This window comes from Chlorocebus sabaeus, chromosome 14 (assembly GCF_047675955.1).
Source record: "Chlorocebus sabaeus isolate Y175 chromosome 14, mChlSab1.0.hap1, whole genome shotgun sequence".
Taxonomy (NCBI): domain Eukaryota; kingdom Metazoa; phylum Chordata; class Mammalia; order Primates; family Cercopithecidae; genus Chlorocebus; species Chlorocebus sabaeus.
The window spans coordinates 47,580,148-47,606,639 of NC_132917.1; the positions used below are offsets into that span (position 1 = coordinate 47,580,148).

At 43.2% G+C, this 26,492-nt stretch overlaps 2 protein-coding genes across 4 annotated transcripts in view; one reads left to right on the forward strand and one right to left on the reverse strand.

Annotated features, from left to right (window-relative positions):
- MSH6 (mutS homolog 6) lies at positions 1 to 25,132 on the forward strand. Of its 2 annotated transcripts, none has more exons than XM_007970706.3 (10): positions 1 to 367; positions 8,621 to 8,817; positions 13,574 to 13,743; positions 16,609 to 19,153; positions 21,654 to 21,919; positions 23,153 to 23,270; positions 23,841 to 23,930; positions 24,402 to 24,556; positions 24,650 to 24,849; positions 24,962 to 25,132. In XM_007970706.3, exons 1-10 carry the CDS (start codon positions 108 to 110, stop codon positions 25,041 to 25,043), a joined length of 4,083 nt encoding a protein of 1,360 aa, XP_007968897.1. In that variant the 5' UTR covers positions 1 to 107; the 3' UTR covers positions 25,044 to 25,132. The 2 variants fall into 2 exon arrangements, with proteins under 2 accessions (XP_007968897.1, XP_072879055.1); XM_073022954.1 differs by having other exon boundaries at positions 326 to 344.
- Positions 25,099 to 26,492, reverse strand: part of FBXO11 (F-box protein 11) — a 99,406-nt gene continuing 98,012 nt past the window's right edge. For both annotated transcript variants that reach the window (XM_007970708.3, XM_073022955.1), the window contains exon 23: positions 25,099 to 26,421. In XM_007970708.3, the coding sequence (XP_007968899.1) occupies positions 26,292 to 26,421 (130 nt within the window). In that variant the 3' untranslated portion in view covers positions 25,099 to 26,291. The remainder of the gene's footprint in view (positions 26,422 to 26,492) is intronic.

Here is a 26,492-nt window from a genome sequence, read left to right on the forward strand (position 1 = left end):
CGGAGCGCGCCTCCCCCCAGGTTTCCCGCCAGCAGGAGCCGCGCGGTAGGTGCGGTGCGTTTCGGCGCTCCGTCCGACAGAACGGTTGGGCCTTGTCAGCTGTCGCTATGTCGCGACAGAGCACCCTGTACAGCTTCTTCCCCAAGTCTCCGGCGCTGAGTGATTCCAACAAGGCCTCGGCCAGGGCCTCTCGCGAAGGCGGCCGTGCCGCCGCTGTCCCCGGGGCCTCTCCTTCCCTAGGCGAGGATGCGGCCTGGAGCGAGGCTGGGCCTGGGCCCAGGCCCTCGGCGCGCTCCGCGTCGCCACCTAAGGCGAAGAACCTCAACGGAGGGCTGCGGAGATCCGCAGCGCCTGCGGCCCCCACCAGGTAGCGGAGTGGGGGTGGGGTCGAAGGCGGGGGCATAGCGGCGGGGCGCTCGGAACCCGGGGAGGGGAGACTCGCACAGGAGGTTGGGGGCTGCACGGCCTGGCCCTGGGATCGGAGGAGGCGGGACCGCAGAGTTGGCTTGAAGGAGTGCAGGGGTCGAATCTGGAGCATTTGGGGGTGTAGCTTGTAAACGGTCGGAGGAGAAAGGCTGTGCAGGAAGAAGGCTGCAGGGGAGACGCGGAGAGTCCGGGCCTTTTGGAAGGAGGAGACGCGTCCCGCCAGGTGGGGGTGCTGGGCGAAGGAAGGGGCGACCCGCGCAGCTCCGGCTGGGGCGGGGGCCCGGGAGGTGGGAGCATTGGGGGTGGGGCCAGAAGGGGAAGGCGCGGGTCCCGTTTGGTGGGCGGTGCGGGGGGCGGGGTGGCGGGAAGGAGGAATGCCTGCGGGAGGGCTAACGCCGAGAGCCAGGTGATGTGGGGTGCAAAAGGAGGTTCCTCGGCCGGCGCGGAGACAGTGAGTTGCGGCTCCAGTAGTCGATCGAGGTAGACAGTTCTGGGTAGTTAAGAGTCGCGGTCGCCTAGACGCCTTGGGGACGGTGGGCCTTCGCCCTAGGTGAGGGGCGGCCGAGGGGGTGGGCCAGGAGCTGTGAGCGCGGGGGGTGTGTCACCATGGGGACCGCGGGGCCTGATTGGGCGGGGTGCGGGCGGGGCGGGGCCGAGGGAAGCCGAAGTGCTGGGACCGGGCTGGGTCCTCCAGTAGGTAGACCACGTGCACCGACACAAATGAAAATAGAAGCTATATTTTGACGCACGTGGAAATTCGTGTCGAGTGGAAAATATTTTATTTTATGAAACAGTGTAATTTTTATGGGGCATTGTAATTTTTTCGAAGTTGAGGGTGAGTTTTTAGAGGCCTTAATCGGGCCCTGGTCAAAGATGTGTGGACGCGACTCTGGGGAAGCCGGCCGGGAGTTGTCCTCACATTTTGGGCAGTTCAGTGCTTTTTTGTTTTTCCTTATTGGGACGGAGTTTCTCTCAAGCCCAGACTGGAGTGCAATGGCGCGATCTCAGCTCACCGAAACCTCTGCCTCCCTGGTTCAAGCGATTCCCCATCTTCAGCCTCCCGAGTAGTTGGGATTACAAGAATGCATCACCACACCTAGCTAATTTTGTATTTTTAGTAGAGACGGGGGTTTTTCCTTGTTGGTCGGGCTGGTCTTGGAATTCCCGACCTCAGGTGATCCCTCCGCCTCGGCCTACCAAAGTGCTGGGATTACAGGCGCCAGCCACCGCACCCGGCCTGTTTAGGGCTTTTTATCCGGGCAGCGGGTGACATTTTGAAAAGCTCGCTTTTACTGTTTGCCAGATACATATATATATTTTGAGACGGAGTCTTGCTGTGTTGCCCAGGCTGGAGTGTAGTGGCGTGATCTTGGCTCACCACAACCTCTGCCTCCCGGGATCAAGAGATTATCCTGCCTTAGCTTCCCAAGTAGCTGGGACTACAGGTGCGCGCCACCACTCCTGGCTTATTTTTGTATTTTTAGTAGAGACGGGTTTCACTATGTTGGCCAGGCTGGTCTCGAACTGCTGACCTCTTGATCTGCCCGCCTCTGCTTACCAAAGTGCTGGGATTACAGGCATGAGCCACCGAGCCCGGCCGTTGACCAGATATTAAACACAAAGTTTAATGGTAGCTATTTGGCTATTTGAACAAATAAAATAGAGGCTCAGAAAAAATAACTCATTTAAGAGAGCCAGCTAGTGTTTTTTGTTTTGTTTTTGTTTTGAGATGGAGTCTCGCTCTGTCGCCCAGGCTGTAGTGCTGTGGCGCTTTCTCGGCTCACTGCACCCTCTACTTCCTGCGTTCAAGCGATTCTCCTGCCTCAGCTTCCGGAGTAGCTGGGATTAAGGGTGTGCGCCACCGCGGCCCGGCTAATTTTTCACCATGGGATTTCACCATGTTGGCCAGGCTGGTCTTGGAACTGCTAACCTCAAGTGATCATCCACCTACCTCGGCCTCCCAAAGTGCTGGGATAACAGGCATGAGCTACCGTGCCTGGCCGCTAGTTAGTGCTCTTGAATAATGGATTTCAAATCCATTTAAATCCAGTTTAAAGTGTCTTAAAGGAATTCTGAGATTTTTCTAAGTGTAATTATAGTGTTACTCTTGTTTAAGCGACTGGTTTCCGCAGTTTAAATATAGGTAGTTGTGCATTAGTAGAATCTGCTTGTGGGGAACAGAGCCAGCATCCGCAATAACAAACTCATGGTTAGAAAAGCATGATATATTGTTTACCTGAGCATGAATTGATTGTTGAATCCAAACCAAATGGGTCTATTTATTGTAAGGATGTACTTTACATTCATATTGAATAGCGTATGTTATTTGTTTCTTGAGGTTTGAGTTTAAGATACTTGTAAAAATCAAACATTGTATATACTTCACCTCCCATTATGGAGAGGATTCCAGGGTATTCAAGAAAGATGGGCATTTGATACTAGGTTTCTAAAGAAACTACAGTGTCTAGATCATTGCCGAGCACAGCATTAGGCATTATGGATCCTGGATTCAACCATGAACAGGACAAAGCAAAGAGGCAATTCTAGACTCCTAAGTGGAAAGGGGACGGAGAGGATGTGGGTCAGGCTAGGCTCTCAGCTCTGTAAACCGAAACCAGAAGGACAAAAATAGGGTTAGACAGATTATAGTGAGAGTGGGAAGCTGGTTCAGGAAGAGGAAGGTCTGCAAATGGTGGGTAGGATGAAAGGAGGAGGAGGGAACATTGCAGAAGTTAAGCAGAGATCCAATCATGAACAGTCTGATGAGCTACAGAGACATTTGGACTTGCTTCATGAATCATTTAAGCCTTAAAACATGTTGAGCATCTTTTTATTTTTTGAGACGGAGTTTCACTCTTGTTGCCCAAGCTGGAGTGCAGTGGTGTGGTCTTGGCTCACTGCAACCTCTGCCTCCTGGGTTCAAGCGATTCTCCTGCCTCAGCCTCCCAAGTAGCTGGTATTACAGGTGCCTGCCACCACGTCCAGCTAATTTTTGTTTTTATAGTAGAGATGGGGTTTCACCATGTTGGCCAGGCTGGTCGCAAACTCCTGACCTCAGGTGATCCACCCACCTCAGCTTCCCAAAGTGTTGGGATTACAGGCGTGAGCCACCGCGCCTGGCTGAGCATCTTTTAATGTTTGTCATTTAGATTTCCTCTTGTGCTGAAGTGTTTGTCTTTTGCTGTTTCTTTTTTTTCCTAGTTCTTTGTCAGTTGTGTGTGATGTAAATGTCTTCTTCCACAATGAGTTCTTTCATTTAGTTTATAGTTTTGTTGTTGTTGAATAATAGAGGTCTCACTATGTTGCCTAGGCTGGTCTTGAACTCTTGCTCTCAAGCGATGTTCCCACTTCAGCCTCCCAACCTGTTGGGATTACAAGTGTGAGCCACCACACCCAGCCTTATGGCATCTTTTGATGAACAAATTATTGATTATAATGTGGAATTTGTCCTTTTATTTTCTCTGTGGTTAATGTTTCTATAAGTTTTAAGAAATCCACAGGAAGGCTGGGCACAGTGGCTCATGTGTGTAATCCCAACACTTAGGGAGGCCAAGGCAAGCCAACATGGCTAGACCCTGTCTCTCCAAAAAATATGAAAATTAGCCAGGCATGGTGGCGTGTGCCTGTAGTCCCAGGTCTTTGGGAGACTAAGATGGGAGGATCACTTGAGTCCAGGAGGTTGAGCTTGCAGTGAGCCAAAGAGATCATGCCATGCACTCCAGCTAGGGTGGCAGAGTGAGATCCTGTCTGCCAAAAAATAATTAAAAAAAAAAGTTGGTGAAAATGTTGATTATATATTTTAGGAACAACTAGTAATTGACACCAAAATTATGGACTAAAGAGAAAGCAAAAATAATGTAATTTTAAAACAAAATTCAAAAGGTCTGTTTAGTGTATATTTAGACAAGGTCATTACTTATTATATCAAAGTTTTTACATTTATTTTGTGACCTGTCAGCTGTTCCTCTTAACATTTTTCCCCACTGTCTTTAAAAACCCCAAGAATACCAGACATTTAAGACATCACTTAAAGCTTTAAAAGCACTTGCAAAATCATAAAATCATAATTTAAGGTGTTTTTAGAGGGCAGGAGCGGTGGTGGCAGGCAGTGTTTTGCTCTGTTGCCCAGGCTGAAGTACAGTGGCAGATCTCAGCTCACTGCACCCTCGATCTATCCAGCTTAAGCGATCCTCCCACCTCAGCTTTCTGAGTAGCTGGGACCCCAGGTGCACACCATCCCATACCTGGCTAATTTTTAAATTTAGAGACAAGGTTTCACTATGTAGCCCAGACTGGTCTCAAATTCTTGGGCTCTCAAGAGATCCCCTCAAAGTGCTGGAATCATAGGTGTGAGCTGCCACACCTGGCCTGTTTTGGCATTCTTGAAAACTGCAGGATTACCACAGGTAAAATTTTAAAATTACCTTTAAAGAATTCAAGTTTACACACAAAAAAAGAATTCCTTTGCTAGCATTGAGTGAAGAAAAATTTTGAGAAATGTTTAAGATTTTAGTTTTGTTACACAATACATTTTACTATCCATTTAATTATCTTTTTTGGCTCAGAAACCACCGTTTCCTGGGCCCAGGATGTTCAGTAGTACTCTTTTTCTTCAAGCTTTTTAGCATTGGAGGAACTGCATATTACTAAAATTTTTAGTCTTAGCATTTTATAGCTTACTGCTATTTCTTTTCTTTTCCTTTTTTTTTTTGAAGTGGAGTCTCGCCCTGTTGCCCAGGCTGGAGTGCAGTGGCGTGATCTGGGCTCACTGCAACCTCCACCTCCCGGGTTCAAGGGATTCTCTTGCTTCAGCCTCCCGAATAGCTGGGACTACAGGCGCCCGCCACCTCGCCCGGCTAGTTTTTTGTATTTTTTTAGTAGAGACGGGGTTTCACCGTGTTAGCCAGGATGGTCTCGATCTCCTGACCTCGTGATCCACCCGCCTCGGCCTCCCAGAGTGCTGGGATTACAGGCTTGAGCCACCGCGCCCGGCCAATTTTTTGTTTAAATGCTTATGTTTCTAATAACATTTTATTTCAAAAAGGAATTTATTTCAAAACTGATAATGGTTGGATTCAGCTTTTCACACAAACATTTTTTTCCTAGTGAGGATACACATTTATCTTGTAAACAAATTGAAGACATTATTTTTTTAATTGCTTGCTTAGAAATGAAATAATTCTTTTCTAGTGATCTTTTAAAGCATGAGACCTCATACATCATTTAAAACAATTTGTACTGCATTTTACACATGACAGAGTTCCAAGGTAACAGCCCTTTTCTTTTTTTTTTTTTTTTTTTGAGATGGAGTCTTGCTCTGTCGCCCAGGCTGGAGTGCAGTGGCCGGATCTCAGCTCACTGCAAGCTCCGCCTCCCGGGTCTACGCCATTCTCCTGCCTCAGCCTCCCGAGTAGCTGGGACTACAGGCGCCCGCCACCTCGACCGGCTAGTTTTTTGTATTTTTTGGTAGAGACGGGGTTTCACCGTGTTAGCCAGGCTGGTCTCGATCTCCTGACCTCGTGATCCGCCCGTCTCGGCCTCCCAAAGTGCTGGGATTACAGGCTTGAGCCACCGCGCCCGGCCGTAACAGCCCTTTTCTAAGACTAAAGTTACAGTCCTCCCTTTGTATCTGAGGGGGATTGGTTGTATGACCCTCCTGTGAATACCCAAATCCTTGGATGTCCAAGTCCCTCATGAAATGTAGTATTTGCATATAACCTATACACATCCTCCCCTGTACTTTATCTCTAGATTACTTACAATGCTTAATACACTGTAAATGCCATGAAATCAGTTGTTCAACTATATTTTACATTTTGTATTTTTTTTCCTTTTTTTGCGACAGAGTCTTGCCCTGTTGCCCAGACTAAAGTGCAGTACAGTGATCACATCTCACTGCACCTTTAACCTCCCAGGCTCAAGCTGTCCTCCTGCCTCAGCCTCCCAAAGTGTTGGAATTACAGGCATGAGCCATCATACCTGGCCACTATTTTTTATTGGTTTTAAATTTTTGATTTAAAATTTTTAATCTAGGTTGGTTGAATCTGGACTGGAACCCAAGGATACGTTTGTTGAGCCTACTGTATTTACTTTGGAATAAAACTAGAATGCTTAACTTACATGTTAAAAATACTTTATTTGGCTGGGTGTGGTGGCTCATGTCTGTAATGCTAGCACTTTGAGAGGCCAAGGCGGGTGAATCACTTGAGGTCAGGAGTTTGAGACGAGCCTGGCCAACATGGCAAAACCCTGACTCTACAAAAAAATGCAAAAATAAGCCAGGTGTGATGGCACGTGCCTATAGTCTTGGCTATTCAGGAGGCTGAGACACAAGAATCGCTTGAACCGGGGAGGTGGAGGTTGCAGTGAGCTGAGATAGCGCCGTTGCACTCCAGCCTTGGCGACAGAGCAAAACTGTCTCACCAAAAAAAAAAAAAAAAAAGAAGAAGAAGGCTGGGTGTGGTGGCTCACGCTGTAATCCCAACGCTTTGGGAGTCTGAGGCAGGTGGATCATTTGAGGTCAGGAGTTCAAGACCAGCCTGGCCAACATGGTGAAACCCCACCTCTACTAAAAATACAAAAATTAGCTGCGAGGTAGTGATGCACGCCTGTAATCCCAGCTACTCGGGAGGCTGAGACAGGATAATCGCTTGAACCTAGGAGGCAGAGGCTGGTGAGCCAAGATCACGCCACTGCACTCCAGTCTGAGTGACAGAGTAAGAACCTGTCCTGCCCACCGCCCTCCCCCCCCCAAAAAAAGAAAACTTGATTACATATTATAGTTATAGATATAAAACTTTTAAAATGAGGTCCTTCTTGCACATGCCTTTCAGGTCTCAGTCAGAGACTTGAGTTATTTTATTTTTATTATTAGTTTTTTGGAGATAGGGTCTTGCTGCAGTCTGAACCCCCTCAGGCTAAGGTGATCTTCCTGTCTTAGCCTCCCTAGTGGTTGGGACTACAGGTGCGTGCCACCACACTTGGTTAATTTTTTTTGGATTTTTTTGTACAGTCGAGGACTCACTATGTTGCCCAGGCTGGTCTCAAACTCGTGGGCTCAAGTGATCCTCCCTCCTTGGCCTCTAAAGTAGCTGGGACTACAGGGGTGTGTGCCACCATAACCAGCTAATTTTTTAAAATTTTAAGTAGAGACCATGCCTTACTACATTGCTTAGACGGGTCTTGAATTCCTGGTCCCAAGAGATCTCCGCCCAAATTGCTCACATTACATGCGTGAGCCACTGCGCCCAGCCTATACTTACATTTTTTGAAGAAAGGGAGACTTATTTCATGATTGGGTCAAAATCATGTGGTTTCAATTGGCTAATTGTTATTCTAAAATGTCTAAAATGTTCTTGTTGTGTGCCTCTTTTAATTTTGAAGTTATTCAGTGAAACCTTTAAGTAGGCCTAGGTATCTAATACTTAGGCAGGGATTATCAGCAGTTTGTGGCCTCTCCATCACTGACAAGCAGCTCTTCTGTATTTTGTTAGATTCCTCCCCCCTGCCCCTGAAAACTCACAGGGCTAAATCTATTTTTGTGAAGATTCAAAATCTGTTTTTGATTTTGTAGCAATATATATACTCTGGCACGTTAGGCACTCACTTGTTGACTTGAGTTTTTCCGCAAAACTAGTTTGTAGGGGGAGGGTAATAGAGTGTTAGGTAGCTTTCAGAATACATAGGATTGTAAGTGAGAAAGATTCCAAGCAAGTCTAATGAATTAGATAATTTACTTAATTAGTAAATTATATAATCAGTATGCTTTATAATAATATTGTGAGTTAGATCCTGTTTCTGATATGTACATATCATATTGTATAGGAGCTATTAATTTGGAGAGCATATACAGTGAGTCCATGCCTTTTTCCTGCCATCAGCATTATACCAAAATTCTGCCATGGTTTTTAAACTTTGATTCTGAGTAAGTTTCTTACCCTAATAACATAACTATATTTGTGTTTGTCTTCATAATTAAATATGCACTATGATATCAGCTTGCTTACATTTTTAAAATGACTTGAATGTGTGACTTTAAAAATTATTCTAGAATTTCTGTGCTTCAATATTAATGCCAGAAGACTTCAAAGGAGTCTTAATGATACCTTTCTTGGAATTGTTTATTTGTAGGTAACTGCCTTTAAGGAAACTTGACCAAATATTAACTAAGTTATGTATTTCCTTTTGGCAACAGTTGTGACTTCTCACCAGGAGATTTGGTTTGGGCCAAGATGGAGGGTTACCCCTGGTGGCCTTGTCTGGTTTACAACCACCCCTTTGATGGAACATTCATCCGCGAGAAAGGGAAATCAGTCCGTGTTCATGTACAGTTTTTTGATGACAGCCCAACAAGGGGCTGGGTTAGCAAAAGACTTTTAAAGCCATATACAGGTAAGAGTCACTACTGCTGTGTGTGTGTGTGTGTGTGTGTGTGTGTGTGTGTGTGTGTGTGTGTGTGAGAGAGAGACAGACTTTTTTCCATATGGTGAAATTAAGTGTATTTTACCCCAGTAAATTGCAAGGGTGGTAGTTGTGAAAGCTGCTGGCATGGGAAAAGGATATAACGTGATCTTTAGCTGTTTTGTTTTGTAGAATGGAATTTTTATTTCTGTCCTTTGAGTGACTTACAGCAGTATTATACCCTTAATATAATAACGGTAAACTAAACTGTCCCCCCATCTTGAAGAGTCCAAGATAAAGTTAATGTCATCAGGATACATAGCCTATAGATCAGCGACATTCTCTAGGAAAGATGGAGATGCACACTACCTGGCCTCCAAACTACTCACTCATGAGCACATCTGAGTTGAATTTCACACCAAACTCCTGGAACCATAACTTTCTCTTCCCAGGTCTAGTCTTATTTATCACAGACATCAACAGCCCTGCACGTTTAGCTTCACTTGGGCTAGGTGCACCCCATCATCTCTTGCACAAATTCTCTTTTTTTTTTTTGGAGACAGAGTCTCACTCTGTTGCCCAGGCTGGAGTGCAGCAGCTCGATCTCGGCCCACTGCAACCTCTGCCTCTGGGTTCAAGAGTTTCTCCTACCTCAACCTCTCGAGTAGCTTGGGATTATAGGCACATGCCACGTTGCCTGGCTATTTTTTTTTTTTTTTGAGACGGAGTTTTGCTTTTTTGGCCCAGGCTGGAGTGCAATGGCGCAGTCTCAGCTCACTGAAACCTCCACTTCCTGGGTTCAAGTGGTTCTCCTGCCTCAGCCTCCCGAGTAGCTGGGATTACAGGTGCACGCCACCATGCCCAGCTAATTTTTTGTATTTTTAGTAGAGACGGAGTTTCACCATGTTGGCCAAGCTGGTCTTGAACTCCTGACCTCCAGTAGTCCACCCACTTCCCCCTCCCAGAGTGCTGGGATTATAGGCGTGAGCCACTGTGCCTGGCTGCCCAGCTGATTTTTGTATTTTTAGTAGAGATGGGTTTTCACCATGTTGGCCAGGCTGGTCTCCAACTTCTGACCTCAGGTGATCTGCGCACTTCGGCCTCCCAAGAGTCTCCAGTCTAGTACGTTGTTGAACTCAGTGTTGTAAAATCCGAACAAGGGTCAGTTTCCCACATAACTGGGAAATTCCCAGAATCATACTCTTTCATCATAGTGCTCATCCTACAAAAAAGGGTTGGGGACATTTTGTCTAAAATTAAATCTAAATGGTGATCTGACATACAGGTGGAAAGAGGATTGGGAAGTTTTGTTCTCTCTTCTACCAACTTGTCATATAATCTTGGCCAAGCAAAGTAACTTGTTTTTTCTTTTAATCTTTTTAAAAGAAATAGAGACAGAGTTTTGCCATGTTGCCCAAGCTGGTCTCAAACTCCTGCCTGAGCTCAAGCAGTCCGCCCGCCTCAGCCTCCCAAAGTGCTGAGACTATAGGCATGAGCCACCATGTCCCCGGGCTCAGCCAACTTTTTCGTTTTGTTTTCAATAGATGGAGGTCTCACTTGGTCACCCAGCCTGGAGTATAGTGTTGGGATCATAGCTCACTGGAGCCTTGAACTCCTGGGCTCAAGTGATTCCCCCCTGCTTTAGCCTCCTCAGTAATTGGGACTAGAGGTGTCTGCCACCATACCTGGCTAATTTTTAAATAGATTTTTTTTTTTTTTTTTTTTTTTTTTAAAGAGATGAAGGTCTTGCTATGTTGTCCAGGGTGGTTCTTAGCCTCCAGTGATCCTCCTGCATCAGACTCCCAAGTAGTTGGGTGATCTGGCTAAAGTAACTTATTTTCTGATACCGTTTACTTGTATTTAAAATGAATCTCATTGGGGTTGCATTGGGGCTCGGCATAGTGGCTCACACCTGTAACCCCAGCGCTTTGGAAGGCCAAAGTGGGCAGATGACCTGAGGTCAGGAGTTCGAGACTAGCCTGGCAAACATGGTGAAACCCCGTCTCTACTAAAAATACAAAAATTAGCTGGGCGTGGTGGCACATGCCTGTAATCCCAGCTACTTGGGAGGCTGAGGCAAGAGAATCGCTTGAGCCCAGGAGGTGGAGGTTGCAGTGAGTCGAGATCACACCCTTGCACTCCAATCTGGGCGACAGAGTGAGACTCCGTCTTTAAAAAAAAAAAAAAAAAAAAAAGTCAGGTGCGGTGGCTCACACCTGTAATCCCAGCACTTTGGGAGGCCCAGGCGGGTGGATCACGAGGTCAGATGTTGAAGACTAGGCTGACCAAGATGGTGAAATGCCATGTCTACTAAAAATACAAAAATAAGCTGTAATCGCAGCTACTCGCGAAGCTGAGGCAGAGAATTGCTTAAACCTGGTAGGTGGAGGTTGCAGTGAGCCGAGATCGCGCCACTGCACTCCAGCCTGGGCAACAGAGTGAGACTTCATCTCAAAAATAAATAAAATAAAATAATAAATGAATAAAATGATCTCTTATTGAACCAGATGATATGTAAAGTTTCTTCTAGGACCAATTTTGAGATTTAAAAAAATATTTGGCAGAACGACTTTTATTTTGTTTTGCAATAGTCGTGCTTTATCACCCAGCCTGGAGTGGAATGGCACAATCTTAGCTCACTACAATCTCTGCCTCCTGGGTTCAAGCGATTCTCCTGCCTCTGCCTCCTGAGTAGCTGTGAATATGGGTGCCCACCACCAGGCCCTGCTAATTTTTGTATTTTTTAGTAGAGTTGGGGTTTCACCATGTTGGCCAGGCTGGTCTCTAACTCCTGACCTTAAGTGATCCGCCCACCTTAGCCTCCCAAAGTGCTGGGATTACAGGCGTGAGCCACTGGGCCAGCCCAGAATGACTTTAAAAAGAGATCAATAAGGCCAGATGTGGTGGCTTATGCCTGTAATCCCAGCACTTTGGGAGACTGAGGTGGGCAGATGACCTGAGGTCAGGAGTTGGAGACCAACCTGGCCATACATGGTGAAACCCCGACTCTACTAAAATACAAAAATTAGCTGGTCATGGTGGCGCATGCCTGTAATCTCAGCTACTCAGGAGGCTGAGGCAGGAGAATTGCTTGAACCTGGGAGGCAGTTTCTTTTTTCTTTTTTTGAGATGGAGTCTCACTTTGTCACCCAGGCTGGAGTGCAGTGGTGCAATCTTGGCTCAGTGCAACCTCTGTCTCCTGGGTTCAAGTGATCCTTCCGCCTCAGTCTCCCTAGTAGCTGAGACTACAGGTATGCACTACCATGCCTGGTTAATTTTTGTATTTTTACGAGAGACGGATGTCACCATGTTGACCAGGCTGCTTTTGAACCCCTGACCTTAAGTGATCCACTCGCCTTGGCCTCCCAAAGTGCTGGGATTACAGGTGTGAGCCACCACGCCCAGCCCTAAAGTTGTATTTTGGTGGAACGAACTGTTGTGAGAAATAAATTTTAACACATTGAGTCTGAACGGGGCTACCCTTTCAAAATGTGAAGGCCCCTTAAAGTAGCACATTGGTTGGTTATTCTTTTATGTATTTAGATTTATCTGATCTAGTTGTCTTTGGGACAGACTCATATTATCATAGCTGCATGTAACTGCCAGTGTAGTCTTTGTCTTCCTGAAGTGTTTTTTTGTTTATTTGTTTTTATTTTTTATTTTATTTTTATTTTTGAGATGGAGTCTTGCTCTGTTGCCCAGGCTGGGATGCAGTGGTGCAATCTTGCCTCACTGCAACCTCCACCTCCTGAGTTCAAGTGATTCTCCTGCTTCAGCCTCCCGAGTAGCTGAGACTACAGGCATGTGCCACCACACCCAGCTAATTTTTGTATTTTTAGTAGAGACGGGGTTTCACCGTATTAGTCAGGTTGGTCTTGAACTCCTGACCTTATGATCTGCCTACCTTGGCTTCCCAAAGTGCTGGGATTACAGGTACGAGCCATTGTGCCCAGCCAGTAAATTTTTAAGAAAGGTTCTCAAACCCCTTTTAAATCTTCTGCCTCACTTGAAGAGGTATGCCCTACCTGTTTTGGGCTGTACACCCAGGTCATTAGAAGAGAGACTAAGTCCTGGGTGACCCCATAGGGCACCTTCAGGGAAGTAAAATTGATGATTTTAGTTTCACCAGTAGTTTTTCCCTCAATATGTATTCCTTGTATGCTTTATTGATCTATCTATATCAATAAAAAGTAATGGGGCATTACAAATTATACTTAATTGTTGTCATTCTTGTTCATTAGGGCAAATGTTGTAGGTTGAGTCAAGTGTCCACAAGTTGTGTGTGTGTGTGTGTGTGTATATATATATACACACACACACACAATTTTTTTTTTTCCATTGAGACAGGGTCTCGCACTGTTGCCCAGGCTGGAGTGCAGTGGTGCAATCTCGGCTCACTGCAACCTCTGCCTCCCAGGTTTAAGTGATTCTCCCACCTCAGCCTCCCAAGTAGCTGGGACTATAGGTGCATACCCACCACCTTCGGCTAATTTTTGTATTTTTTTGGTAGAGATGGGGTTTCACCACATTACCCAGGCTGGTCTCGAATTCCTGACCTCAAGTAGTCTGCCCCCATAAGCCTCCCAAAATGCTGGATTACAGGCGTGAGTCACCATGCCTGGCATATATATATTTTAAGATAGAGATGGGGTTTGCTGTGTTGCTCAGGCTGGTCTTGAACTGCTGGGATTACAGGTGTGAGCCCCTGTACCCAGCCCTTATTATTTATAAATACATTTCTTTCTAGGTTCAAAATCAAAGGAAGCCCAGAAGGGAGGTCATTTTTACAGTGCAAAGCCTGAAATACTGAGAGCAATGCAACGTGCAGATGAAGCCTTAAATAAAGACAAGATTAAGAGGCTTGAATTGGCAGTTTGTGATGAGCCCTCAGAGCCAGAAGAGGAAGAAGAGATGGAGGTGGGACAATTGCAAGCATTCAGTTGTTATTTATGTTAGGGTGATGGGGGAAGAAAGGGGGAGGGTGGATTAACAAGATACCTTGTTTTATATATGTGTATATATATGTTTTTTTTTTTTAATTTTTTTAATGTATTTTTATTATTTATTTATTTATTTATTTTTTGAGACAGAGTCTCACTTTGCCACCCAGGCTGAAGTGCAGTGGCATAATTTAGGCTCACTGCAACTTCCATCTCCCTGGCTTCAGCGATTTTCCTGCCTCAGTCTCCCAAGTGGCTGGGATTACAGGCACACATCACCATGCCCGGCTAATTTTTGTATTTTTAGTAGAAACGGGGTTTCACCATATAGGCCAGGCTGGTCTCGAACTCCTGACCTTGTGATCTGCCCACCTCGGCCTTCCAAAGTGCTGGGATTACAGGCATGAGCCACTGCGCCCAGTTGTATTATTTTATTATATATACATGCATACTTCTGTACTTCCCTGGACTGTAGGATAAGTTAGGTTACTTAGAATCTCAACAGCTAGCATCCTTTTTACTTACGTTTTCAAACCTACTGGCAGGGTAAGCAAGAAGTAGTACCATTTTGGTAAGAAGTAGAGAGCTTGGGACAGTAAAGATGGAGTAATACATGTATAAGGGTATAGTCAGGCCCTAGAAATTAATTATCCAGTTTTATGCTTTTTATAAAAAAAATTGAGATGGGGTCTTGCTATGTTGCCCAGGCTAAAACTCCTGAGTTCAAGGGATATGCCTGCCTTGGCCTCCCAAAGTGCTGGGATTACAGGCGTGAGCCCCAGCGCTCAGCCCCAGCTTTATGCTTTTAATTCTAAAACTTTTTTTGTTGTATTTTGCATTGGTAAGAATAGATGTTAAATAAACCTTGAAATACACTTGGCTCAAACCTTAATGGTCATGGATAAAGTGAATTAAAACTTGTTAGGGGCCAGGTGTGGTGGTTAATGCCTGTAAGTGGTTAATGCCTGTAATCCCAGCACTTTAGGAAGCTGAGGCAGGTGGATGTCTTGAGGACACGAGTTCAAGACCAGCCTGGCCAACACAGTGAAACTCTGTTTCTGTAAAAAATACAAAAATTAGCTGGGCATGGTGGCACACACCTGTAGTCCCAATTACTTAGGAGGCTGAGGCATGAGAATTGCTTGAACTTGGGAGGCAGAGGTTGTAGTGAGCCAAGATCGTATCAGTGCATTCCAGCCCGGAAGACTCTGTCACCAAAAAAAAAAAAAAAAAAAAGTTACGGAAGTGAAAAAATAATTAATTTAGAACAAGCTTGTCCAGTCCGTGACCCAGTACGGCGTTTAAATTAGCCCAACACAAATTCGTAAACTTTCTTAAAACATTTTGTGATTTTTTTTTTTGTTGTTGTTGTTTAGCTTATCAGCTATCGTTAGTGTTAGTGTATTTTATGTGTGGCCTAGATAATTCTTCCAGTGTGGTCCAGGGAAGCCGAAAGATCATTATTCTCTGATCTATCAAATTAATGAGCTACATCCTAAAAGACATTCATCTATAACTGAGCTCAGTTTCAAGTTTTGTTCCTTTTTCAATAGATGAAATAGGGAATAAGCAAGTTGATAAAGTGGATATTTTAATTTTAAGGTTGAAACGAAGGATCATAACGTTATCAGAGGTTTAGAACTGGATGGCAGCTACAGAGATCATCTAGCCTAATACTGGTTTAACAAATGAGGGAGATCATAATAGGTGAATGTGCTAGGCCTGAGTTGAGACAGTCAATTGTGGAAGAGCAAACACTAGAATCAGTATAAGTTGCTTACTTCTTTCTTATGCTATTAATGAGGACATCACCTCCTGATATTGATGATATGTGGTCATGCCAACAGCTTTGTCATAAATAGAACTCCCATGACAGCAATCACTTAATCCTGTAGTTAGAGATGGGGTCTCACTGTGTTGCCAGGCTGACCTTGAACTCTTGGGCTCAGCGAGTCTCTCTGCAGGCACCTGCTACTGTGCCCGGTGCAGCACTTTGTGTTTTTGAACATAACCTCAAGATGTTATTGTCTTCATAGTAAAATGAAAGATGAGGCTTAGAACTGGATCATTTTGCCTTCTCTTCTTAGCTCCTCCCAGTTCAAAATGCTTGCATCTCTTAATAGCATTCCCTTGGAATTGCACTTGAACTCAAACTCAAGCCTCAGCGCAATCTTTTTTGTAGTTTTAGTCTTTTAGCCAGAGAGTCGACTTACCCCCATACCCACTCTGCTTCCTTCATAATGCTGCTTTCAGTGGGCAGAGAATCCTTACCCTTCTTGTATTATGTCACTTTGTGGGGTGGGGTTGGCGCCTGCCACACTTACAGCAAGTCCAGAGAGTTTTTTTCCACCATGTTTGCAGGAGAACTATTGGCATGGAAAATGACAATTGTTTTAATGTCAGGTGAAACTGAAGTTGATGTTCATTGAGAAGTTTCTAATTTCTGGAGGTGGGTTCTTTTTTTGGTATATGAAGTTGCAGCATATTAAGAGAATTTACAGTAGTACAGATGGCTCCACAACTTATGATGGGGTTACATAAACTAAAAACGTGTTTAATACACCTACCCTACCAAATACTGTAGCTTGGGCTTAGCCTAACCTATCTCAGACATGCTCAGAACACTTAAATATTAGCCTAAAGTTGGGCAAGATCATGTAACACAAAGCCTATTTCATAATAAGGAATTGACCATGTCATGTAATTTATCGAATACTGTACTAAAAATGAAAAACAGAGTGGCTGCATGGGTACCATTATAAAGTCAAAAAATCATAAGTCTAACTGTCTATATTATGGTTTTCCAAATTTTGATTTGTTTTTAAATACTCTTTCCTGGCAGGTAGGCACAACTTATGTAACAGATAAGAGTGAAGAAGATAATGAAATTGAGAGTGAAGAGGAAGTACAGCCTAAGACACAAGGATCTAGGCGAAGTAGCCGCCAAATAAAAAAACGAAGGGTCATATCAGACTCTGAGAGTGACATTGGTGGCTCTGATGTGGAATTTAAGCCAGACACTAAGGAGGAAGGAAGCAGTGATGAAATAAGCAGTGGAGTGGGGGATAGTGAGAGTGAAGGCCCGAACAGCCCTGTCAAAGTTGCTCGAAAGCGGAAGAGAGTGGTCACTGGAAATGGCTCTCTTAAAAGGAAAAGTTCTAGGAAGGAAATGCCCTCAGCCACCAAACGAGCAACTGGCATTTCATCAGAAACCAAGAATACTTTGAGTGCTTTCTCTGCCCCTCAAAATTCTGAATCCCAAGCCCACGTTAGTGGAGGTGGTGATGACAGTAGTCGCCCTACTGTTTGGTATCATGAAACTTTAGAATGGCTTAAGGAGGAAAAGAGAAGAGATGAGCACAGGAGGCGGCCTGATCACCCCGATTTTAATGCATCTACACTCTATGTGCCTGAGGATTTCCTCAATTCCTGTACTCCTGGGATGAGGAAGTGGTGGCAGATTAAGTCTCAGAACTTTGATCTTGTCATCTGTTATAAGGTGGGGAAATTTTATGAACTGTACCACATGGATGCTCTTATTGGAGTCAGTGAACTGGGGCTGGTATTCATGAAAGGCAACTGGGCCCATTCTGGCTTTCCTGAAATTGCATTTGGCCGTTATTCAGACTCCTTGGTGCAGAAGGGCTATAAAGTAGCACGAGTGGAACAGACTGAGACTCCGGAAATGATGGAGGCACGATGCCGAAAGATGGCACATATATCCAAGTATGATAGAGTGGTGAGGAGGGAGATCTGTAGGATCATTACCAAGGGTACACAGACTTACAGTGTGCTGGAAGGTGATCCCTCTGAGAACTACAGTAAGTATCTTCTTAGCCTCAAAGAAAAAGAGGAAGATTCTTCTGGCCATACTCGTGCATATGGTGTGTGCTTTGTTGATACTTCACTGGGAAAGTTTTTCATAGGTCAGTTTTCAGATGATCGCCATTGTTCGAGATTTAGGACTCTAGTGGCACACTATCCCCCAGTACAAGTCTTATTTGAAAAAGGAAATCTCTCAAAGGAAACGAAAACAATTTTAAAGAGTTCATTGTCCTCTTCTCTTCAGGAAGGTCTGATACCTGGCTCCCAGTTTTGGGATGCATCCAAAACTTTGAGAACTCTCCTTGAGGAAGGATATTTTCGGGAAAAGCTAAGTGATGACATTGGGGTGATGTTACCCCAGGTGCTTAAAGGTATGACTTCAGAGTCAGATTCCATTGGGTTGACACCAGGAGAGAAAAGTGAATTGGCCCTCTCTGCTCTAGGTGGTTGTATCTTCTACCTCAAAAAATGCCTTATTGATCAGGAGCTTTTATCAATGGCTAATTTTGAAGAATATATTCCCTTGGATTCTGACATAGTCAGCACTACAAGATCTGGTGCTATCTTCACCAAAGCCTATCAACGAATGGTGCTAGATGCAGTAACATTAAACAACTTGGAGATTTTTCTGAATGGAACAAACGGTTCTACTGAAGGAACCCTGCTAGAGAGGGTTGATACTTGCCATACTCCCTTTGGTAAGCGGCTCCTAAAGCAATGGCTTTGTGCCCCACTCTGTAGCCCTTATGCTATCAATGATCGTCTAGATGCCATAGAAGACCTCATGGTTGTGCCTGACAAAATCTCCGAAGTTGTAGAGCTTCTAAAGAAGCTTCCAGATCTTGAGAGACTACTCAGTAAAATTCATAATGTTGGGTCTCCCCTGAAGAGTCAGAACCATCCAGATAGCAGGGCTATAATGTATGAAGAAACTACATACAGCAAAAAAAAGATCATTGATTTTCTTTCTGCTCTGGAAGGATTCAAAGTAATGTGTAAAATTATAGGGATCATGGAAGAAGTCATTGATGGTTTTAAGTCTAAAATCCTTAAGCAGGTCATCTCTCTGCAGACAAAAAATCCTGAAGGCCGTTTTCCTGATTTGACTACAGAACTGAACCGATGGGATACAGCCTTTGACCATGAAAAGGCTCGAAAGACTGGACTTATTACTCCCAAAGCAGGCTTTGACTCTGATTATGACCAAGCTCTTGCTGACATAAGAGAAAATGAACAGAGCCTCCTGGACTACCTAGAGAAACAGCGCAACAGAATTGGCTGTAGGACCATAGTCTATTGGGGGATTGGTAGGAACCGTTACCAGTTGGAAATTCCTGAGAATTTCACCACTCGCAATTTGCCAGAAGAATACGAATTGAAATCTACCAAGAAGGGCTGTAAACGATACTGGACCAAAACTATTGAGAAGAAGTTGGCTAATCTCATAAATGCCGAAGAACGGAGAGATGTATCATTGAAGGACTGCATGCGGCGACTGTTCTATAACTTTGATAAAAATTACAAGGACTGGCAGTCTGCTGTAGAGTGTATCGCAGTGTTGGGTAAGACTTTGAACAAGCTTGTTCCTCAGGCTTTGATACGTAGTGCTCTATGCCAGCTGTGTATTATCCCTAAACATAAGTAACAAGGTATATATGGTACATATTTTGACATGCATATACATAGTTGCATCCTGACTAGGCTGCCCACAGCAATTTAAGTTACTCACCTGAAACTCGCTTTTATCTTAGTAGCCCTTTGGCCTTTCTTCAGTCTTGAAACGTGGTCTTGCTCTGTCACCCAGGCTAGAGTATGGTGACACAACCACGGCTACTGCAGCCTTGACCTCCCAGGCTTAAATGATCTTCCCACCTCAGCCTCCCCAGGTAGCTGAGACTACAGATACGCACCACCATGCATGGCTAATATTTAAATGTTTGTAGAGAAATGGGGTCTCACGGTTTGCCAGGGCTGGTCTTGAACTCCTGGGCTCAAGTGATCCTCCTGCCTCGGCTTCCCAAAGTGCTGAGGTTACAGGCATGACCCATTGCGCCTGGCCCTTTCTTAAGTCTTTAATTAAATTGAATAAAAGGTTTTTGTTTTCAGACAGTGTCTTGCTCTGTTACCCAGGACAGACCTCTCATATCTACCTCCTAGGTAGCTAGGATTTATAGGTAAGCACTTGCCTGCCCCGCTTTATTTTTTTGGTGGGGGAAGGGAGATGAAGCTTCCCTATGTTGCCCAGGCTGGTCTCAAATTCCTGACCTCAAGTGTTCCTCCAGTCTCCCAAAAGTGCTAGGATTACAGGCATGAACCACTGGGCCTGGCCAAAAGATTTGTTGTTTTTAAGATGGAGTCTCGCTCTTGCCCAGGCTGGAGTGAAATGGCACGATCTTGGCTCATTACAACTGTCGCCTCCCAGGTTCAAGCGATTCTCCTGTCTCAGCCTCCGAAGTAGCTAGGACTATGGGCATGAGCCACCACGCCCAGCCATTTTTTGTATTTTTAGTAGAGACAGGGTTTCGTCATGTTGGCCTGGCTGGTCTTGAACTCCTTATCTCAGGTGACCCACCCGCCCTAGCCTCCCAAAGTGCTGGGATTATAGGCATGAGCCACCGCACCTAGCCCAAAAGATTTTAAAATGTGTTATACTTCATGAGACAGACTTTATTTTAGATCAAATTTTATTTTTAGTTGAGCTTTTTATTTGGTGAATACTGTTTCAAGGTGCTTTGTTACACTATCTGTTGATCCATCATTTTAAAATTTCATTTTATTACAACCCTTGTATTTCAGTGAGTCCATCTGCTTACAATTTTAAAAGGTCAGTCGTTCCTTTTTTCTTTAGCCAAATTGTCGAAGATTCTTTCCTGCAATTGATTTTTCAAAGCCCTGAGTTAGGAATTTACAATTTGGCAACCATCTCAACTTCATAAACAATTTTGTTCTTTAAATGTCATGGCCAACATTACCTGGAAGCATTGCTGTTTTATAGTTTAGGTTTATGTTGTATATGTTTTTTAAATTTTTTAGAGATGGGGTCTTGTTCTTTTCAGATGAGTACAATGGGATGACTAGCTCATAGCAGCCTCGAACTGCTGGGTTCAAGCGATTCTCCTGCTTCAGCCTCCTGAGTAGCTGGGACTACAGGTGGTCATCACCACACCTGGCTGATTTTTGTATTTTTGGTAGAGACAGGGTTTTTACCACGTTGGCCAGGCTGGTCTTGAACTTCTGACCTCAAAGCGATCTGCCCACCTTGATATCCCAAAGAGCTGGGATCACAGGAATGAGCCACTGCGCCCAGCCCTGTTTTTGTTTTTAAATAACTGTAGTTCACCTGAATTTGTAACACAGTAATACAACACTATTTTGATCTGAACACAAATATCCAATGGAACAGAATAATACACTTCCTTTTAGTGTGTTGCATTTGGTTACTGGGTAATTTAAAATCCTTCCTCAGCACAGGCGTTCAAAAACCAGTCTTCAGAGATTGTTTTAATATCAGTGTGCCAACTTTGGCACATTCTGCTAAGTAAGAGGCCTAAGTGTAGCATGTCTCTCTCCTTTTTTTTTTTTTTTTTGAGACAGAGTCTCTCTGTTGCCCAGGCTGGAGTACAGTGGTGTGATCTTGACTCACTGCAACCTCTGCCTCCCAGGTTCAAGTGATTCTCCTGCCTCAGCCTCCTGAGTAGCTGGGATTACAGGCATGTGCCACCTGTATTAGGCACCGCTAATTTTTGTATTTTTAGTAGAGACGAGGTTTCACCATGTTGGTCAGGCTGGTCTCGAACTGCTTACCTTGTGATCTGCCTGCCTCGGCCTCCTGAAGTGCTGGGATTACAGGCGTGAACCACCGTGCCTGGCCTCTGCTCTTTTAGCTTTCCCTTGGCACTTCTCTGGTCCAGATGTTAGATGTATTTTGAGGGGGCAGATCTTTGGACTGTAATTGAAAGTTCTCTCTTACAATGAAACGTGTTATAATGAAGACCTGTAAAACACTTAAGCTGATAAAACCTCCAAAGATGAAGCCTCACTTGTTACCCTCTCTTTTAACAGATGTCTTACTGTGCCTGGCTAACTACAGTCGAGGAGGTGATGGTCCTATGTGTCGCCCAGTAATTCTCTTGCCAGAAGATACCCCCCCCTTCTTAGAGCTTAAAGGATCACGCCATCCTTGCATCACGAAGACTTTTTTTGGAGATGATTTTATTCCTAATGACATTCTAATAGGCTGTGAGGAAGAGGAGCAGGAAAATGGCAAAGCCTATTGTGTGCTTGTTACTGGACCAAATATGGGGGGCAAGTCTACACTCATGAGACAGGTAACTGCTTCTTAAGGTTTTGTTATCAGAAAGTCATTTGTGACATTAGGAACAACATACTTAGGTGATCATTTTCCAAACACAGTTACATAAAATTCAGCCAGTGACTTAATAGAAAGCAAAGGGAAATACTCCCTGTGTTATAAAAGTGAGCATTTACCTGAAACATCTCTGCTTAATGTTAAGGGGAATATATGTTAAAAAGGGGAAGGAGGTCAGTCATTCAGGTCTTGAGACTCTTTGACTTGAATTCATTTCCTCAGAAGGTAGGTATAGTCATAATGAACAAAAATACAAAGGCTGTATGAAAAGATGAAATGTTACAGGTTTATCCTTAAATTAGACTCATTTGCAGAAATGCTTCATGTGAACAGCCTATGGCCAACTTAGGTAAGAAAGCAAATACAGTTCATGACCTCTAGCAACTGTTGGAAACTGCTCTTTAGGGATTACATGCTGGCCCTTTTTTTTTTTGTTGCCAAGGTTGAAGTGCAGTGATGCCATCACAGCTCACTGCAGCCTCGAACCCCCAGGTTCAACCCATCCTCCTGCTCCCCAGTAGCTGGGACTATAGTTGTGCACCACCATGCCTAGCTCATTTTTTAAGAAAATTCTTACGGCATTGTATTTATCTTCCCTTTATAACCAGGGGTTGACCAGCCACAGAACTTGTAAAGTTTTTTTGTATTTTTAAAAGGTTGTAAGAAATAGAAGTAGTAATTGGCTGGTCCCTGCTGCTCTCCTGCATTATAGTATACTTCTGTTCACCTAGTTTGCTAGAGAGAGGCAGTATAGTGTGTATAGTGATTTCCAAATTTTTTCTTTAAATCAGAATCACCTGTGACAACGTTTAAAAAAAAAAAAGGGGTGCAGAGATTCCATCCTGAAATGGATTCTCTTGATTGGAATTGATTCTAGGCATCTCTAGTAGTTTTAAAGAGCTCCTAGGTGATTCTATTCTGGCCAACATTGAGAATCACTAGGGTAGTGGGGTTAGTAAGCAGGCTCTGATGTTTTAAAGGCCAGTGAGGCCCTATGCCTCTTGTCTCTCTCAGCCTCAACTTTCTCCATTTTAGCAAATGGATTTCAGAATAGAACCAACCTACACAGGATTGTGAAAGTTTTTTTAGAGTGCCTAGCTCTTACATAAGGGTTCATAAGAAAGACAAAAGTTTATTGTCTATAAAACTCTTGTTAACAGTCATAAAAGACCTTTTCCTCCCTCATCCACAGGCTGGCTTATTAGCTGTAATGGCCCAGATGGGTTGTTATGTCCCCGCTGAAGTGTGCAGGCTCACACCGATTGATAGAGTGTTTACTAGACTTGGTGCCTCAGATAGAATAATGTCAGGTGAGTTTTTTGTTTCCCATCTAAGTTCTCATTCATTCATTTAGATATGATAAAAGACATTTGCTTCTTGTATGTGAGCCTTTTAAATCTAATGTTTGATTTTTCTGGTGTTACTTTAAAAACACCACTTTTTAAGAATTGCATAGTCTTTTTTTTTTTTTTTTTTTTTTGAGATGGAGTTTCGCTCTTGTTGCCCAAGCTGAAGTGCAATGGCATGATCTTGGCTCACTGCAACCTCTGCCTCCAGGTTCGAGTGATTCTCCTACCTCAGCCTCTCCAGTAGCTGGGATTACAGGCACACGCCATCACACCCAGCTAATTTTTTGTATTTTTAGTAGAAGCGGGGTTTCACCATGTTAGGCTGGTCTCGAACTCCTGACCTCAGGCGATCTGCTTGCCTCGGCCTCCTAAAGTGCTGGGATTACAGGCGTGAGCCACCGTGCCCGGCCAATCACTGTACAGTCTCTTAATGAGATTTAATATTTTATACCAATATGTGTAGCTCATGATAGCTATATAACCTAAAAGAATTTATATAATATGATTTGCATTTGTGATTTTTTTTTTTAGGTGAAAGTACATTTTTTGTTGAATTAAGTGAAACTGCCAGCATACTTATGCATGCAACAGCACATTCTCTGGTGCTTGTGGATGAATTAGGTAAGACATTAAACTTTTCATTTGAAGGCTATCTTACAAACATTTGTCCAAAGAATTTTTCTAGAAGATTATCTGAAGGACATCTAAACAATATGACTGTCTTTAGAGCATGCACTCACCATTATGGCACAGACCCATAGCTGCAGATAAAAGGTGATATTGTGAAAGGCTTTTGATTACCAATAATTACTAGGCCTTACGTTGTTCAATTATAATAAAACAAATTATAATAAAACATAATACAGGGATGAGAACACTAACAGGACTCACGAAGTTTCTGACCTTGAGCGATACTGTATTTAAAAGAAACCTCACTCCCCATGGGCTGCTAAGCAGACTTGTTTAGCTAAACAAGGTCTATTTATAGAATGCTTTTAGACATGGATATACTAACAGATGCTATTTTTCTGTCCTAGCATTTTTATTTTAATTCCCTTGAGTTACATCCTTATGCATATTTTACTTAAACAGGAAGAGGTACTGCAACATTTGATGGGACAGCAATAGCAAATGCAGTTGTTAAAGAACTTGCTGAGACTATAAAATGTCGTACATTATTTTCAACTCACTACCATTCATTAGTAGAAGATTATTCTCAAAATGTTGCTGTGCGCTTAGGACATATGGTATGTGCAAATAGTTTTTTTCCACAAATTCGGTTTTTTGAGAGGGCCCTTCTGTTGCTAGCACATGTATCGCTAATATTTTTCTTTCTTAAGGCATGCATGGTAGAAAATGAATGTGAAGACCCCAGCCAGGAGACTATTACCTTCCTCTATAAATTCATTAAGGGAGCTTGTCCTAAAAGCTATGGCTTTAATGCAGCAAGGCTTGCTAATCTCCCAGAGGAAGTTATTCAAAAGGGACATAGAAAAGCAAGAGAATTTGAGAAGATGAATCAGTCTCTACGATTATTTCGGTAACTATAATGGAATTATAACTGACCTTAAGTTTCATAAAAACAGTAAAAGTGGGAGGGATGGATGCACTATGAAAAACAAATTTTTTTTTTTTTTTTTTTTAATTTTAAGGGAAGTTTGCCTGGCTAGTGAAAGGTCAACTGTAGATGCTGAAGCTGTCCATAAATTGCTGACTTTGATTAAGGAATTATAGACTACATTGGAAGCTTTGAGTTGACTTCTGACAAACTTGGTAAATTCAGACAACATTATGATCTAATAAACTTTATTTTTTAAAAATGACCATTTTTCCATTTTCTTTCTAGGAAATTAAACCCTTTTAATTCTTATCTACCTTCTACATAATGGTTATTGAATACTCCACAATATATTAAGTCTAGATGTTATGGTACATGCATACACTTTCAGGCTGTTTTATACCCACTGTCACCAATACACATAAATGGGGGAGGGAAAGCTAGGAAACTGTATAGGGCTGTATATATACTTGTCTCAGCTTAATGCAGGAAATTGTTTTAATTTCCAGCAGTTTTGTCTAAACTGTTCAAAAAAAAACTATGAACAGAGTTCAAATACAGGACTGTTTTGAAGAGACTTTCTAAAGTGTACTTTAAAACATAGTAGTTTTTTTACCTTTCACAAAACTGAGTTACAAGAATACTTTTGTTTTACAGTGCATCCCTTCCTAGGAAGTCTCATTAAAACACTCACTTTTTCTAGGGGTGATTTTGAATGCTGCACAGGAAAGGGAAGAAAATAATAGTCTTAACTTTTCTTAAAGGATACCAGAAACATTGCTGGATATAATTTAAGATTAGTGTTTTCTCTTTCATAGAAAGAACGTACATACTGGGACATGAGTACAGTTACAGCAAGTCTAGGTGTGCTAACAAAACAGGGCACATTCAAGTACAATAAGATTTTGCTTGAAATTAAAAACAAACTACATGAGATTAAAGCATTAAAATCATATTTCTCAATCTGAATACATGTTAAAAAAAAATCAAAAGGAACGCAGAAGTGCTAGCTCACATTTTTACCATATTACAAAAGCAATTGGTACCCATGTCCATAAAGGCAGCAACAAAGCTGCTTGTCTATTGAAGATTACTACTGCAAATTGGACTGCATTCAATGCTAGTTGTAAAAACACCAGCTTTTCAGAAGTTGGTATCTGTACAAAATTGCAGCTTATTTTCTTCACTTCTGTCCCTTCAAGTCTTTACACAGTAATGCTAAAACACCCAGCTTTGAGATCCTGAGTCAATATATTGCCACTTTCTTTTTGGTAGCTTGAGCTTCATAGTGTCAACTGACCTTGTGTATCCATTTTTAATACAGTCTCTTCCTGTAGCATGGGCAAATATGTTAAGTCTTCTTCCAAAAAAATGTTTTAAGTTATGATGTTACAATGGCAGGACTTTTTCTTTAGGGAAGGAATTCAGTTGTGCTGCAATGTATTAGATTCTATAGGTGGAGCAGAGTCATATAGTGTATCTGTATCATGAGTGGGCTCACCAGCTAATGTACAAGGATTAGACAGTGTTCCAGCACCACAGTCACAGAAAAACCTAAAGCAAAATAAAAACTTAATTAGAAACGTGAGGGGGAAAGTAATTGGGTAATATAGCAAGCAAGTGTG